The 17,892-nt window shown below is 34.9% G+C and overlaps 1 protein-coding gene across 11 annotated transcripts in view; it reads left to right on the top strand.

The window, feature by feature from the left end:
• The window catches only part of sls (sallimus), an 82,241-nt gene that overhangs the window by 55,019 nt on the left and 9,330 nt on the right, over window positions 1-17,892 (top strand). For 9 of the 11 annotated variants that reach the window (XM_085661476.1, XM_085661477.1, XM_085661473.1 and 6 more), the window contains 4 exons: window positions 658-10,227; window positions 10,297-10,419; window positions 10,934-10,959; window positions 11,057-17,687. In XM_085661476.1, the coding sequence (XP_085517602.1) occupies window positions 658-10,227; window positions 10,297-10,419; window positions 10,934-10,959; window positions 11,057-17,687 (16,350 nt within the window). The remainder of the gene's footprint in view (window positions 1-657; window positions 10,228-10,296; window positions 10,420-10,933; window positions 10,960-11,056; window positions 17,688-17,892) is intronic. The other 2 variants (XM_085661467.1, XM_085661475.1) reach the window with 2 other exon arrangements.

The following is a 17,892-nucleotide window of genomic DNA, read 5'->3' as shown; positions in this document are numbered from 1 at the left end:
GTGACAACATTCAGAAATGACAAATTGAAACGATATCTAACAAATGAATCGGAAAAAGATTTTTACCCTCAAACAATTTAGAATGTTAATAAATTACATTGATGAATAAAAAAAAAACTATAACTGTGTAAAATTATAACATCAAATAAAAAATGAAAATAATGCGTAGGTATCTAAGTAGCAAGCAATCGTGATAAATAGGTAAGTAGAAAATAGATTTTACATAAAGTCAAATGGAGGTCAAGAAACGGGGTGAAAAATCACAAACAGATAATACATTCTGATAATCGGTCTGAAAACAAACACTATACAACACAAGTATACAAATGTACCACTAATCACAAATATATTTCATTACAAAAGTAACCGATATCATACTCCATTAAACCAGCTCATTTATATCTGTATACATTGTCTGTTCAACAATGTAATACAGATACACATATTATGTCATCAATAGATATTTATTTCCAATTAAATCATTATATATTATATTGGAGAATAATATTAAAATATAAAATACCTTTAAAATTAATCCAGTCAATACCCAGCAATGTGTCGATGGAGCATAGAAGTCAAACCAAATAAAGTAATCAACAAATTGTCAACTCACTACTACATTTTTATCATATCACACCTGTTCTGTATACATTTCAGAAACAACAGAAGCACCAGTGCAACATGACACCACAATCACATTACCACACAAAACAAAACACGATTTAACACAACAACCATCGTACGAATCTGATACTGAGGTGACAGAAGAATACACAACGAAATTTAGGCGTGGCAGCAAGGACGAAGATACTGCAGCTATTAAAACAAAGAAAACAATTATACGAAAGAAGAAACCTTTGGGAAAAGAAGAAGAAAATGTTGTCGTTATCGAAGAAGAATTGGACAACATTAAATCGACCTTACCACAGATACCGAAAAAACAATTTATGTCAATAGAAGAAATAACAGACATTGTAGATCAGGAAGAAATAGTACCAACAAAAATAGAGGAAATAGAGGAGATTCCACTTGAAGAAGATAAACAACCGGATAAACAAAGGAAAGTACCTAAAAGAAAAGAAAAGAAGGAACGTTTCGTAGAAGAAATAACGACAGAAGAGCTAATAGAAAAACCATTTAGGACAGCTACTGAAATAAAGCAAGAAGAAGAGACAATAAAAGAAACAATTCCAATCAAACCGAAAAAGAAAAGAGTTACTGAGACCATTGGAACTAAAGAAAGCGTACAAGTAACACAGGCAATAACAGTAGAACAAATAAAAGAAATCCCTGAAGAAATAATAGAAATTGTAGAGACTCCTACAACAAGAGTAATAACAAAGAAGATAACCAAAAAAGATCAACCAACAACTATAACAAAAGAAACCGTAGAGAAAACGAAAGAGGAGAAAAAGATTATGGAAGATCAAAAGATAATTGAAATAACTGAGACGCCATTGAAGAAGATAATCAAAAAGAAAAAGACAAGAATCACAGAAGCTGGTGTGCCTGAGGAAGTAGTAGAAGAGTTGATTATAGAAAAACCAAAGGAAGAACAGGCAAAACCACTTTTGGAAGAGTTAGAGGAAGCTAAAGAAGAAAAGCCAGAAGTAATCGAAGTGACAGAAACGCCAACAAAGAAAATAATAAAAAGGAAAAAGAAGCCAACAAAGAAAGGGGAGGCAACTGTGATAACAGAAGAGATTATAGAGAAAACTGGAGATGAAACAAAGATCATGGAGGAACAGCAGATCGTAGAAATTACTGAGACGCCATTGAAGAAGATAATCAAAAAGAAAAAGACAAAAATATCTAAAGCTGGTGTGCCTGAGGAAGTAGTAGAAGAGTTGATTATAGAAAAACCAAAGGAAGAACAGGCAAAACCACTTTTGGAAGAGTTAGAGGAAGCTAAAGAAGAAAAGCCAGAAGTAATCGAAGTGACAGAAACGCCAACAAAGAAAATAATAAAAAGGAAAAAGAAGCCAACAAAGAAAGGGGAGGCAACTGTGATAACAGAAGAGATTATAGAGAAAACTGGAGATGAAACAAAGATCATGGAGGAACAGCAGATCGTAGAAATTACTGAGACGCCATTGAAGAAGATAATCAAAAAGAAAAAGACAAAAATATCTAAAGCTGGTGTGCCTGAGGAAGTGATAGAAGAATTGGTCATAGAAAAACCAAAAGAAGAACAGGCAAAACCACTTTTGGAAGAGTTAGAGGAAGCTAAAGAAGAAAAGCCAGAAGTAATTGAAATAACAGAAACGCCAACAAAGAAAATAATAAAAAGGAAAAAGAAGCCAACAAAGAAAGGGGAGGCAACTGTGATAACAGAAGAGATTATAGAGAAAACTGGAGATGAAACAAAGATCATGGAGGAACAGCAGATCGTAGAAATTACTGAGACGCCATTGAAGAAGATAATCAAAAAGAAAAAGACAAAAATATCTAAAGCTGGTGTGCCTGAGGAAGTGATAGAAGAATTGGTCATAGAAAAACCAAAAGAAGAACAGGCAAAACCACTTTTGGAAGAGTTAGAGGAAGCTAAAGAAGAAAAGCCAGAAGTAATCGAAGTGACAGAAACACCAACAAAGAAAATAATAAAAAGGAAGAAGAAGCCAACAAAGAAAGGGGAGGCAACTGTGATAACAGAAGAGATTATAGAGAAAACTGGAGATGAAACAAAGATCATGGAGGAACAGCAGATCGTAGAGATTACTGAGACGCCATTGAAGAAGATAATCAAAAAGAAAAAGACAAAAATATCTAAAGCTGGTGTGCCTGAGGAAGTGATAGAAGAATTGGTCATAGAAAAACCAAAAGAAGAACAGGCAAAACCACTTTTGGAAGAGTTAGAGGAAGCTAAAGAAGAAAAGCCAGAAGTAATCGAAGTGACAGAAACACCAACAAAGAAAATAATAAAAAGGAAGAAGAAGCCAACAAAGAAAGGGGAGGCAACTGTGATAACAGAAGAGATTATAGAGAAAACTGGAGATGAAACAAAGATCATGGAGGAACAGCAGATCGTAGAGATTACTGAGACGCCATTGAAGAAGATAATCAAAAAGAAAAAGACAAAAGTATCTAAAGCTGGTGTGCCTGAGGAAGTGATAGAAGAACTGGTCATAGAAAAACCAAAGGAAGAGCAGGCAAAACCGCTTTTGGAAGAGTTAGAGGAAGCTAAAGTAGAAAAGCCAGAAGTAATTGAAATAACAGAAACGCCAACAAAGAAAATAATAAAGAGGAAAAAGAAGCCAACAAGGAAAGGTGAACCAACTGTGATAACAGAAGAGATTATAGAGAAAACTGGAGATGAAACAAAGATTATGGAAGATCAAAAGATAATTGAAATAACTGAGACGCCATTGAAGAAAGTAATCAAAAAGAAAAAGACAAGAATTACGGAAGCTGGTGTGCCTGAGGAAGTGGTAGAAGAACTGGTCATAGAAAAACCAAAGGAAGAGCAGGCAAAACCGCTTTTGGAAGAGTTAGAGGAAGCTAAAGAAGAAAAGCCAGAAGTAATCGAAGTGACTGAAACACCAACAAAGAAAATAATAAAAAGGAAGAAGAAGCCAACAAAGAAAGGGGAGGCAACTGTGATAACAGAAGAGATTATAGAGAAAACTGGAGATGAAACAAAGATCATGGAGGAACAGCAGATCGTAGAGATTACTGAGACGCCATTGAAGAAGATAATCAAAAAGAAAAAGACAAGAATTACGGAAGCTGGTGTGCCTGAGGAAGTAGTGGAAGAGATAGTCATAGAGAAGCCAAAGGAAGAGCAGGCAAAACCACTTTTGGAAGAGTTAGAGGAAGCTAAAGAAGAAAAGCCAGAAATAATCGAAGTGACTGAAACACCAACAAAGAAAATAATAAAAAGGAAGAAGAAGCCAACAAAGAAAGGGGAGGCAACTGTGATAACAGAAGAGATTATAGAGAAAACTGGAGATGAAACAAAGATTATGGAAGATCAAAAGATAATTGAAATAACTGAGACGCCATTGAAGAAGATAATCAAAAAGAAAAAGACAAGAATCACAGAAGCTGGTGTGCCTGAGGAAGTAGTAGAAGAGTTGGTTATAGAAAAACCAAAGGAAGAACAGGCAAAACCACTTTTGGAAGAGTTAGAGGAAGCCAAAGAAGAAAAGCCAGAAGTAATCGAAGTGACAGAAACACCAACAAAGAAAATAATAAAAAGGAAGAAGAAGCCAACAAAGAAAGGGGAAGCGACTGTGATAACACAAGAGATTATAGAGAAAACTGGAGATGAAACAAAGATCATGGAGGAGCAGCAGATCGTAGAGATTACTGAGACGCCATTGAAGAAGATAATCAAAAAGAAAAAGACAAAAATATCTAAAGCTGGTGTGCCTGAGGAAGTGATAGAAGAATTGGTTATAGAAAAACCTAAGGAAGAACAAGCAAAACCACTTTTGGAAGAGTTAGAGGAAGCTAAAGAAGAAAAACCAGAAGTAATTGAAATAACAGAAACGCCAACAAAGAAAATAATAAAAAGGAAGAAGAAGCCAACAAAGAAAGGTGAAGCAACTGTGATAACAGAAGAGATTATAGAGAAAACTGGAGATGAAACAAAGATCATGGAGGAGCAGCAGATCGTAGAGATTACTGAGACGCCATTGAAGAAGATAATCAAAAAGAAAAAGACAAAAATATCTAAAGCTGGTGTGCCTGAGGAAGTGATAGAAGAATTGGTTATAGAAAAACCTAAGGAAGAACAAGCAAAACCACTTTTGGAAGAGTTAGAGGAAGCTAAAGAAGAAAAGCCAGAAGTAATTGAAATAACAGAAACGCCAACAAAGAAAATAATAAAAAGGAAGAAGAAGCCAACAAAGAAAGGTGAAGCAACTGTGATAACAGAAGAGATTATAGAGAAAACTGGAGATGAAACAAAGATCATGGAGGAACAGCAGATCGTAGAAATTACTGAGACGCCATTGAAGAAGATAATCAAAAAGAAAAAGACAAAAATATCTAAAGCTGGTGTGCCTGAGGAAGTGATAGAAGAACTGGTTATAGAAAAACCTAAGGAAGAACAGGCAAAACCACTTTTGGAAGAGTTAGAGGAAGCTAAAGAAGAAAAGCCAGAAGTAATCGAAGTGACAGAAACACCAACAAAGAAAATAATAAAAAGGAAGAAGAAGCCAACAAAGAAAGGGGAAGCGACTGTGATAACACAAGAGATTATAGAGAAAACTGGAGATGAAACTAAGATCATGGAGGAGCAGCAGATCGTAGAGATTACTGAGACGCCATTGAAGAAGATAATCAAAAAGAAAAAGACAAAAATATCTAAAGCTGGTGTGCCTGAGGAAGTGATAGAAGAATTGGTTATAGAAAAACCTAAGGAAGAACAAGCAAAACCACTTTTGGAAGAGTTAGAGGAAGCTAAAGAAGAAAAGCCAGAAGTAATTGAAATAACAGAAACGCCAACAAAGAAAATAATAAAAAGGAAGAAGAAGCCAACAAAGAAAGGGGAGGCAACTGTGATAACAGAAGAGATTATAGAGAAAACTGGAGATGAAACAAAGATCATGGAGGAACAGCAGATCGTAGAGATTACTGAGACGCCATTGAAGAAGATAATCAAAAAGAAAAAGACAAAAATATCTAAAGCTGGTGTGCCTGAGGAAGTGATAGAAGAATTGGTCATAGAAAAACCAAAAGAAGAACAGGCAAAACCACTTTTGGAAGAGTTAGAGGAAGCGAAAGAAGAAAAGCCAGAAGTAATCGAAGTTACTGAAACACCAACAAAGAAAATAATAAAAAGGAAGAAGAAACCAACAAAGAAAGGGGAGGCAACTGTTATAACAGAAGAGATTATAGAGAAAACTGGAGATGAAACAAAGATCATGGAGGAACAACAAATTGTGGAAATTACTGAGACGCCATTGAAGAAAGTAGTCAAAAAGAAAAAGACAAGAATCACGGAAGCTGGTGTGCCTGAGGAAGTGGTGGAAGAGATAGTCATAGAGAAGCCAAAGGAAGAGCAGGCAAAACCACTTTTGGAAGAGTTAGAGGAAGCGAAAGAAGAAAAGCCAGAAGTAATCGAAGTGACAGAAACACCAACAAAGAAAATAATAAAGAGGAAAAAGAAACCAACAAGGAAAGGTGAGGCGACTGTGATAACACAAGAGATTATAGAGAAAACTGGAGATGAAACAAAGATCATGGAGGAACAACAAATTGTGGAAATTACTGAGACGCCATTAAAGAAAGTAATCAAAAAGAAAAAGACAAGAATCACAGAAGCTGGTGTGCCTGAGGAAGTAGTGGAAGAGATAGTCATAGAGAAGCCAAAGGAAGAGCAGGCAAAACCACTTTTGGAAGAGTTAGAGGAAGCGAAAGAAGAAAAGCCAGAAGTAATCGAAGTGACAGAAACACCAACAAAGAAAATAATAAAGAGGAAAAAGAAACCAACAAGGAAAGGTGAGGCGACTGTGATAACACAAGAGATTATAGAGAAAACTGGAGATGAAACAAAGATCATGGAGGAACAACAAATTGTGGAAATTACTGAGACGCCATTAAAGAAAGTAATCAAAAAGAAAAAGACAAGAATCAATGAAGCTGGTGTGCCTGAGGAAGTGATAGAAGAACTGGTTATAGAAAAACCTAAGGAAGAACAGGCAAAACCACTTTTGGAAGAGTTAGAGGAAGCGAAAGAAGAAAAGCCAGAAGTAATCGAAGTGACAGAAACACCAACAAAGAAAATAATAAAAAGGAAGAAGAAACCAACAAAGAAAGGGGAGGCAGCTGTGATAACAGAAGAGATTATAGAGAAAACTGGAGATGAAACAAAGATCATGGAGGAACAACAAATTGTGGAAATTACTGAGACGCCATTGAAGAAAGTAGTCAAAAAGAAAAAGACAAGAATCACGGAAGCTGGTGTGCCTGAGGAAGTAGTGGAAGAGATAGTCATAGAGAAGCCAAAGGAAGAGCAGGCAAAACCACTTTTGGAAGAGTTAGAGGAAGCGAAAGAAGAAAAGCCAGAAGTAATCGAAGTGACCGAAACGCCAACAAAGAAAATAATAAAAAGGAAGAAGAAGCCAACAAAGAAAGGTGAAGCAACTGTGATAACAGAAGAGATTATAGAGAAAACTGGAGATGAAACAAAGATCATGGAGGAACAGCAGATCGTAGAAATTACAGAGACGCCATTGAAGAAAGTAATCAAAAAGAAAAAGACAAGAATCACTGAAGCTGGTGTACCTGAGGAAGTAGTGGAAGAGATCGTAATAGAAAAGCCAAAAGAAGAACGGCTTATACCTATTACCGAAGTAGGCGAATCTGTAAAAATTTCAGAAGTTCAAATTGCAGAAGACGTTGATGTAAATGCGGAGGTGTCTATACAAAAGGACGTAGATGAAGTTCCTCGTTTAAAGAAGAAGAAGAAGAAAGTTCCTAAGAAGGATGAAATAGAGGAGTGGGTAGAACCGGAATATGAAAAACCGATTTTAGAGCCATTACCAGAGAAAATAGAGAGGGTTCCAAAAAAGAAGAAAGAAAAGAAACCACTTCCTCCAGAGTTACAGAAATTGATACCACAAAAAATAGAAAGAAAAGAAATAAAACCGACAAAACTGCAATATTCGAAACCTGAAGAAGTTGTTCAAATTGGTACAATAAAATTGCGGAAAGTTACAGTACCAAAGAAGAAAGAACCTAAAGTAGCAAAAATACCAAAGGTTTTATTGCGTAGCAGGATTACGTTTATTGGTGATTATCCACCAGAATTGCAAAAACCAAAGCTTACGCTTCTTGAAGAAAATCCTGTTCAAGTTGGTATTCTTTCAAGGAATGCGGAAGAAGCACTTAAAGTATTAAAGAAAAAGATTAAAAAACCCAAATTACCAGAAAAAGAAATAACGGAATTAGAAAAATTGGATAAGGAATTTGAGAAATTGAAGGAGATTCCTTTAGAGGAAATAGAAGATAAGTCAGTATATGAACGTAAGCCTAAGAAAAAGACGGAGGAACCTGAGAAACCACAAAAATTGATTATACAAAAAGGTAAGGTTCCTGCACAGGAAGAACCACAACCTGAAGAGATTAAATTAAAGAAAATACCCGTTAAAGAAATAGAAGAAATCGAAGAGACTCCAAAGAAACCAGTAAAAGAAGCTACAGAGACAAAAGAACCTAAAGAAAAGAAACGAAAGCCCAAAACAAAACTTGAGCATGAAGAATTTAAACCTACTGAATTTGACAGGCCAGAGCTCGAAAAGTATGTACCTGAAGAAGTTGAAAAACCAGAGGAGCCTCAACCAGAACCTACACCAAAGCCTTATGTTAAAGAGGAACGAAAGAAACCTGATCAAGAAATCGAACAAATCCCATTAATTCCGGGAAAACCGAAACCTCCAGGACCAGAAGAAGAACCGGAAGTAAAGTTCCGAATACCACAAAAAGAAAAACCAGAAGAAGAACCAGAAACTATAAAATTAAAAGGTTGGAAGAAAGAAAAGCCAGAAGATGAAGGACCTGAAAAATTCCCGAGTATAAAAGCCGAAGGTCTTCCTGAACATCCAAAAGATGAAATAGATGAAAATATAACAATACGTAAAACGAAGTTGAAAAAACCTAAGAAAAAAGCTGCTCCAGATGAATCACCTGATGAGCATTTGATAGAACAGGTTCCTACCCGAGAGGAAAGTCCAAAAGATATTACAGTAACCTTAGATAAATCTGAAGACATTAAAAAAGAAGAAGAATTAAGTGTACCAGAGGAAGTAAAGGAGAAACCTGTTGCTAAAAAGAAGAAAAAGAAAATTCCTAAGAAAGATGAAATAGAAGAGTGGGTAGAACCAGAATATGAAAGACCTGTGTTAGAACCCATGCCAGAAAAGATACAATGGGAACCAACGAAGAAGAAGAAAGAGAAAAAACCGCTACCTCCAGAGCTTCAGAAATTAGTACCACAAAAGATAGAAAGAAAGGAAATAAAACCAACAAAATTAAAATACATGGAGCCACAAGATGTCGTACAATTCGGCTCAATAAAGTTGAAGAAAGTAGCAGTGCCAAAGAAAAAGGATAGTACAGTAGCAAAAATTCCAAAAGTCTTATTACGCAGTTGGATCACATTTATTGGTGACTATCCACCAGAATTGCAAAAACCAAAGCTTACGCTTCTTGAAGAAAATCCTGTTCAAGTTGGTATTCTTTCAAGGAATGCGGAAGAAGCACTTAAAGTATTAAAGAAAAAGATTAAAAAACCAAAATTACCAGAAAAAGAAATAACGGAATTAGAAAAATTGGATAAGGAATTTGAGAAATTGAAGGAGATTCCTTTAGAGGAAATAGAAGATAAGTCAGTATATGAACGTAAGCCTAAGAAAAAGACGGAGGAATCTGAGAAACCACAAAAATTGGTTATACAAAAAGGTAAGGTTCCTGCACAGGAAGAACCACAACCTGAAGAGATTAAATTAAAGAAAATACCTGTTAAAGAAATAGAAGAAATCGAAGAGACTCCAAAGAAACCAGTAAAAGAAGCTACAGAGACAAAAGAACCTAAAGAAAAGAAACGAAAACCCAAAACAAAACTTGAGCATGAAGAATTTAAACCTACTGAATTTGACAGGCCAGAGCTCGAAAAGTATGTACCTGATGAAGTTGAAAAACCAGAAGAGCCTCAACCAGAACCTACACCAAAGCCTTATGTTAAAGAGGAACGAAAGAAACCTGATCAAGAAATCGAACAAATCCCATTAATCCCGGGAAAACCGAAACCTTCAGAACCAGAAGAAGAACCGGAAGTAAAGTTCCGAATACCACAAAAAGAAAAACCAGAAGAAGAACCGGAAACTATAAAATTAAAAGGTTGGAAGAAAGAAAAGCCAGAAGATGAAGGCCCGGAAAAACTCCCGAGTATAAAAGCCAAAGGTCTTCCTGAACATCCAAAAGATGAAATAGATGAAGATATAACAATACGTAAAACGAAGTTGAAAAAACCTAAGAAAAAAGCTGTCCCGGAAAAAATGGTTGATGAAGAGACAAAACCGGATTTATCTCCAGTAGAAAAAGAACGGACTGTCGTTATGGTAGAGAAAGTTCCTACTGAAGAAGAAAAACCCAAAGAAATTGAACAAGTGGAAGATACAACTACAGAAGAAATTGTAGAAAAGGTAGTGGTAAGGAAGAAAAAGAAAAAGGTTGATGATTTATCAGAAAAAGAGGAAAAAGTAAATGGCATCCCGTTAGGTAAGGATGAAATAATGGAAGTTGCAGATATTATCACTTTAGTGGAACATAAAGACACGTTAAATAAAGACAAAACTGTACCACTCTTAACAGCTTTAACTGATGATATAGAAGACACTACACCAGAAACACACGATAGACCAAAATACACAAGACCGTTAAAACCTAAAACTGATGAAATCGTATCAGGAGGTAAGCCCATTTTTACATAATATTGTCAATCCTAAAAAGCTATATATATATATATATATATATATATATATATATATATTATATATATTATATATATTATATATATTATATATATTATATATATTATATATATAGATATATATTATGCATCTGTTCGTAAAATATTTCCAAAAAAATACAACACAAGCATACGCATATAACACCATTTACTATCTTATTCATTCATGCAGACAATATCGGCTGAGATTTACCTGGGATTGGTTGTATCAGTAATTTAAACGGAAATATCATATTAAAATAGTATTTAAAATTAACATTAAATTAAATTGATATATATTTATGATTAAAATATTTATTTCTATTTATTATATTAGCAGTGAAAAATGAAAGAACGTAACGATATATTTACTTACACCTTAAAAATAGTGACATTAAAATTTTTACAGAATAAAATTACTGAGCTAATTATTTAATATTTATTACATGCATTAATATAATTACTTTTATTTTACAGATATTGTAGAGAAGACAACAGAAGAGGTGAGATAAACTGACATAAAAACATAATTGTATATATATATATATATAAAAAATTTTTAAACAATATTAACGTTATATTATATTTGTAAAATAACAGGAAATTCAGGAAGAAATTATCGAAGAAACTCCTACTAAAAAAGTTGTTAAAAAGAAGAAAAAGCCACAGAAAGTAACCGATGAAGTCACGGAGGAAATCGTTGAAGAATTAATAATAGAAAAACCAAAGAAAGAGAAAGTTCAACCTGTCACGGATGTAACGGAAAGTGCTCAAATTACAGAAATTAAAATAGAAGCTCCTGAAACGAAAGAAGAAACTCTTATCATAGAAGAAGAGGAAATAATAGAATCTCCAACGCGTAAAATTATAAGAAAGAAAGTTAAACCAAAATCAAAAGAAAAAGAAGAACAGGTTATTGAAGAGATTTTGGAAAAACCATTAGAAAAGATATCGACCATAGAAAAGAAAGGTATTGTAGAAATTGTAGAAACACCTTCGAAGAAAATCATTAGGAAGAAAACAACTGTTATAAAAGACGATGGTATTCCAGAGGAAGTGATAGAAGAGTTTGTTATAGAAAAACCAAAGGAGGAAAAAGCTAAGCCCATCGTAGAAGAAGAAAAGAAAGCTGTGGAACAAATAGTTGAAGTTATTGAAACTCCAACAAAGAAAGTAATCAAAAAGCAAAAACCAGCAAAGAAAGATGAGTCCATCATTGTTACCCAGGAAGTAATAGAAAAAACAGCTGATGAAGCCAAAATTATGGAGGAGCAACAGATAATAGAGATCACTGAAACACCATCGAAAAAAGTAATAAAAAAGAAAAAGAGCATGATTACAGAATCTGGAATACCTGAAGAACGAATTGAAGAAATCGTTATGCAAAAACCTATCACTGCAAAAGCATTGGAGGAAATTGTGTCAAAGGAAGGTATACAAATAATAGAAATAATAACAGGATCTTATATAGAAGAGCTACCACAGCAAGAAACAATTTCCCCAGAGGAAGCAACACAAACTGAGCTTAAGGAAGAAAAAGTCAAGGTAACCGATATTACTATTAAAAGAGCACCAAAGAAAAAGAAGAAAGCAGATGATATACAAGAACAAATAGTAGAGGAACGGGTTGAAGAAATAGTTTCGAAAAAACCAGAAAAGGAAAAAATTTCTCCTACCATTACAACAGAAGACAGCATACAAGTAACCGAAACAATATCAGAAGATACGACGCAACAAATTCCAGAATTAAAAGTTAAGAAAGATGTTGCAAAACCAAAAGAAATTATTGAAGAAAAAATTAAAGTGGATAAGATCTTAGTAATGAAGGTTCCAAAGGAAACGCAAGAAGATGTATTAGAAATTAGTGAAGTTCCACTCCAAATAGAAAAATCAAAGGAAGAGCAAGTTTCTGTTATTGAAGAAGGAGAAGCAAAAGAAATTGCAAAGACTACAAAGGTTTCTATTGAAACAGCACCCAAAAAATCGAAAGTTAAAGATGTCAAAGAACAACCGGAGAAAGCAATAGAAGACATTTCTTCTGAAAAAGTTGCAAAGAAAAAAGCTAAAAAAATACTCCCTACTCCATTAGATGAAAAGAAAGCTGTGGAAAAAGAAGAGGAGAAACCGGAAGAAACAATTCAAGAAATAGAATTGAAAAAAGCAAAACAAGAAAAAGCAACGCCTGAAGTTATTCCTATAGAAGGTATTGAGATAACAGAAATAACGACAGAAATAACTTCACAAGAATTACCTGAAGAACAAACGCAAACAGGTCAAGCTCATCCAATATTGAAGAAAGAGGAAAAAGTTAAAGTAACAAAAACACATGTTCAGAAGTTTCCCAAGAAGCAGAAGGAAGAACAACAAGAGGATACTGTAGAAGAACTTAAACTGGATAAACGAATCGAAGAAAAACCGAAGACAACAATCATAATGCAAGAAAGTATACAAACGACAGAAGTGTTTCCGGATACAAGGACAAGTGAAATACCAACAGAGGAGAAACCAAAGACAGAAAAAGGACTTCCGATTGAAGAAAAACCAGAGGAAAAGCCTGAAGTAACAAAAGTTTCTGTAAAGGAGGCACCTAAAAAGAAAATTTCATTACCCGAGAAAGAAGAAAAACCGGATGTTATTCCTATAAAAGAAGATCTCCCTAAATCAGTCGATAAACAAGATATAACAGTCCAACCAGAAAAACCAAAAGAAATAGAGAAAGAAGAATTAAGTGTACCAGAGGAAGTAAAGGAGAAACCTGTTGCTAAAAAGAAGAAAAAGAAAATTCCTAAGAAAGATGAAATAGAAGAGTGGGTAGAACCAGAATATGAAAGACCTGTGTTAGAACCGATGCCAGAAAAGATACAATGGGAACCAACGAAGAAGAAGAAAGAGAAAAAACCGCTACCTCCAGAGCTTCAGAAATTAGTACCACAAAAGATAGAAAGAAAGGAAATAAAACCAACAAAATTAAAATACATGGAGCCACAAGATGTCGTACAATTCGGCTCAATAAAGTTGAAGAAAGTAGCAGTGCCAAAGAAAAAGGATAGTACAGTAGCAAAAATTCCAAAAGTCTTATTACGCAGTTGGATCACATTTATTGGTGACTATCCACCAGAATTGCAAAAACCAAAGATTACGCTTCTAGAGGAAAATCCTGTTCAAGTTGGTATTCTTTCAAGGAATGCGGAAGAAGCATTAAAGATATTAAAGATAAAATATAAAAAACCTAAATTACCAGAAAAAGAAATAACGGAATTAGAAAAATTGGATAAGGAATTTGAGAAATTGAAGGAGATTCCTTTAGAGGAAATAGAAGATAAGTCAGTATATGAACGTAAGCCTAAGAAAAAGACGGAGGAACCTGAGAAACCACAAAAATTGGTTATACAAAAAGGTAAGGTTCCTGTACAGGAAGAACCACAACCTGAAGAGATTAAATTAAAGAAAATACCCGTTAAAGAAATAGAAGAAATCGAAGAGACTCCAAAGAAACCAGTAAAAGAAGATACAGAGACAAAAGAACCTAAAGAAAAGAAACGAAAGCCTAAAATGAAACTTGAGCCCGAGGAATTTAAACCTACTGAATTTGACAGGCCAGAGCTCGAAAAGTATGTACCTGAAGAAATTGAAAAACCAGAAGAGCCTCAACCAGAACCTACACCAAAGCCTTATGTTAAAGAGGAACGAAAGAAACCTGATCAAGAAATCGAACAAATCCCATTAATTCCGGGAAAACCGAAACCTCCAGAGCCAGAAGAGGAACCGGAAGTAAAGTTCCGAATACCACAAAAAGAAAAACCAGAAGAAGAACCAGAAACTATAAAATTAAAAGGTTGGAAGAAAGAAAAGCCAGAAGATGAAGGTACAGAAGAATTCCCCAGCAAAGAAAAGGAAATTGCCCCTAAACTTCCTGAAGAAGAAACAGAAGAAATTATTGTAAAGCCTAAAGCCAAGCTAAAGAAACCTAAAAAGAAGCCCGTAGAAGAAGAATTACAGGAAGAAGTAACAATTAAAAAACCTATTGTCGAAGAGGAAAAAGAAGAGATAACAGAGGAAGTTACATTGAAGAAAAAACCAAAAGAAAAGCCGGCTCTGGAAGAAATGGCTGAAGAAATAGTTTTGAAAAAACCTAAAGAAGAAGAAAAAACTCCAGAATTAATATCTGAAGAGGTAGCAATAAAGAAAAAACCAAAGAAGAAACCTGTAACTGAGGAAGCAGCGGATGAGGTCATAATCAAGAAACCTGTTGTTGTGGAAGAGGAAAAGGAAGAAGTAGTAGAGGAAATTAAGTTAAAGAAGAAACCAAAGAAAGAGCCTGTGCCTGAAGAAGTAACTGAAGAAGTTGTCTTGAAAAAACCAGAACCTAAAAAAGAAGAGAAAGCTCCTGAAGAGGTAACTGAAGAAGTAGCGATAAAGAAAAAACCAAAGAAGAAACCAGTAACTGAAGAAGCAGCGGATGAGGTCATAATCAAGAAACCTGTTGTTGTGGAAGAGGAAAAGGAAGAAATAGTAGAGGAAATTAAGTTAAAGAAGAAACCAAAGAAAGAACCTGTGCCTGAAGAAGTAACTGAAGAAGTTGTCTTGAAAAAACCAGAACCTAAAAAAGAAGAGAAAGCTCCTGAAGAGGTAACTGAAGAAGTGGCCATAAAGAAAAAACCAAAGAAGAAACCAGTAACTGAGGAAGCAGCGGATGAGGTCATAATCAAGAAACCTGTTGTTGTGGAAGAGGAAAAGGAAGAAGTAGTAGAGGAAATTAAGTTAAAGAAGAAACCAAAGAAAGAGCCTGTGCCTGAAGAAGTAACTGAAGAAGTTGTCTTGAAAAAACCAGAACCTAAAAAAGAAGAGAAAGCTCCTGAAGAGGTAACTGAAGAAGTAGCGATAAAGAAAAAACCAAAGAAGAAACCAGTAACTGAAGAAGCAGCGGATGAGGTCATAATCAAGAAACCTGTTGTTGTGGAAGAGGAAAAGGAAGAAATAGTAGAGGAAATTAAGTTAAAGAAGAAACCAAAGAAAGAGCCTGTGCCTGAAGAAGTAACTGAAGAAGTTGTCTTGAAAAAACCAGAACCTAAAAAAGAAGAGAAAGCTCCTGAAGAGGTAACTGAAGAAGTGGCTATAAAGAAAAAACCAAAGAAGAAACCTGTAACTGAAGAAGCAGCGGATGAGGTCATAATCAAGAAACCTGTTGTTGTGGAAGAGGAAAAGGAAGAAATAGTAGAGGAAATTAAGTTAAAGAAGAAACCAAAGAAAGAGCCTGTGCCAGAAGAAGTAACTGAAGAAGTTGTCCTGAAAAAACCAGAACCTAAAAAAGAAGAAAAGGCTCCTGAAGAGGTAACTGAAGAAGTGGCCATAAAGAAAAAACCAAAGAAGAAACCAGTAACTGAAGAAGCAGCGGATGAGGTTACAATCAAGAAGCCTGTTGTTGTGGAAGAGGAAAAGGAAGAAGTAATAGAAGAAATTACGTTAAAGAAAAAACCAAAGAAAGAGCCTGTGCCTGAAGAAGTAACGGAAGAAGTTGTCCTGAGAAAACCAGAACCTAAAAAAGAAGAAAAGGCTCCTGAAGAGGTAACTGAAGAAGTGGCCATAAAGAAAAAACCAAAGAAGAAACCAGTAACTGAAGAAGCAGCGGATGAGGTTACAATCAAGAAGCCTGTTGTTGTGGAAGAGGAAAAGGAAGAAGTAGTAGAGGAAATTACGTTAAAGAAGAAACCAAAGAAAGAGCCTGTGCCTGAAGAAGTAACGGAAGAAGTTGTCTTGAAAAAACCAGAACCTAAAAAAGAAGAAAAGGCTCCTGAAGAGGTAACTGAAGAAGTGGCTATAAAGAAAAAACCGGAAAAGAAACCAGTAACTGAAGAAGCAGCGGATGAGGTTACAATCAAAAAGCCTGTTGTTGTGGAAGAGGAAAAGGAAGAAGTAATAGAAGAAATTACGTTAAAGAAGAAACCAAAGAAAGAGCCTGTGCCTGAAGAAGTAACTGAAGAAGTTGTCTTGAAAAAACCAGAACCTAAAAAAGAAGAGAAAGCTCCTGAAGAGGTAACTGAAGAAGTGGCTATAAAGAAAAAACCAAAGAAGAAACCTGTAACTGAAGAAGCAGCGGATGAGGTCATAATCAAGAAACCTGTTGTTGTGGAAGAGGAAAAGGAAGAAATAGTAGAGGAAATTAAGTTAAAGAAGAAACCAAAGAAAGAACCTGTGCCAGAAGAAGTAACTGAAGAAGTTGTCTTGAAAAAACCAGAACCTAAAAAAGAAGAAAAGGTTCCTGAAGAGGTAACTGAAGAAGTGGCTATAAAGAAAAAACCAAAGAAGAAACCAGTAACTGAAGAAGCAGCGGATGAGGTTACAATCAAGAAGCCTGTTATTGTAGAAAAGGAAAAAGATGATGAAACTGTAGAGGAGATTACTTTGAAGAGAAAACCAAAGAAAAAGTCGTCTGTAAGCGAAGATATTGAAGAAACTGAGGTAATTATAAAGAAAGTTGAGAAACCAAGGGAAAAGGATGAAGTACGTACTGATATAACGTTAAAGAAAAAGAAAGAAGTTAAACCTAAAGTAGAAGAAGTTGGAGCAGATGAATTAACGATCCAACGAACGGAAGAAATCGAAGTACCAGAGGAAGAAGAATTGATCGGAGAATTCACGTTCAAACGTAAACCGCCGAAACAAGCACCTAAACCAATTGAAGAATTGTACGAAGATGTTACATTACGTAAATTACGTCCAAAAAGGAAACCGAGAACCGACATTAAAGAAGTTACTGAAATAGAAAATGTGACATTCAGACCACGTCGAACGAAAACTAAAGAAGATGTTGAGCAAGAGTTTAAAATCTCATTGAACACGTATGAAGAAGAAGATATTTCGATGTCCGGTAAAGTTCGCCTGAAACCGAAAAAACGTGAAATGACATATTCAGAAGAAACTGGAGAAGAAACAATACGACTTATTCAAGAAGTTGAAGATGACTCTGGTCCTATCATAGAAGAAATCATTGATGAATCTGATGAAGAAGATAGAGAACAATATAGTATCGAAGAACTTGAAACCGACGAACTAAAACTTCCTTTGAGAAGGAAAGTAAAGAAACAACCTCGTCCATATTCTGTAGAAGAATTCGAAGAAGCGGATGTTAAAATGAAATTGAAACGTGAACGAAAATATTCTTATGAGGAAACAGATGAAAGCTTGGCTTTGAAATTAAAAGCTAAAAGACGACCATCTACTTACGAAGAAGGTTTGATAATAATCTACTTATATTATTTGCTTCTGCAGTTAACATTCTAATTTCCATATAATATACTTTCAATTTCATTATACATATATTTGTTATTTTTAGCATATTTCATTTCCAGTTAACAGCGAGTACATCATTCCTTCTTTAGGTATCCAAAATTTCATTCGATCCTTATACTAAAAACCTGCGATGAAAAGCATATCGG

This window comes from Vespa mandarinia, chromosome 15, assembly GCF_050613455.1.
Source record: "Vespa mandarinia isolate Hongniang chromosome 15, ASM5061345v1, whole genome shotgun sequence".
NCBI classification, from domain to species: Eukaryota; Metazoa; Arthropoda; class Insecta; order Hymenoptera; family Vespidae; genus Vespa; species Vespa mandarinia.
Note: the sequence above shows the minus strand (reverse complement) of the source record. Positions and strands in the feature narration are given on the sequence as shown.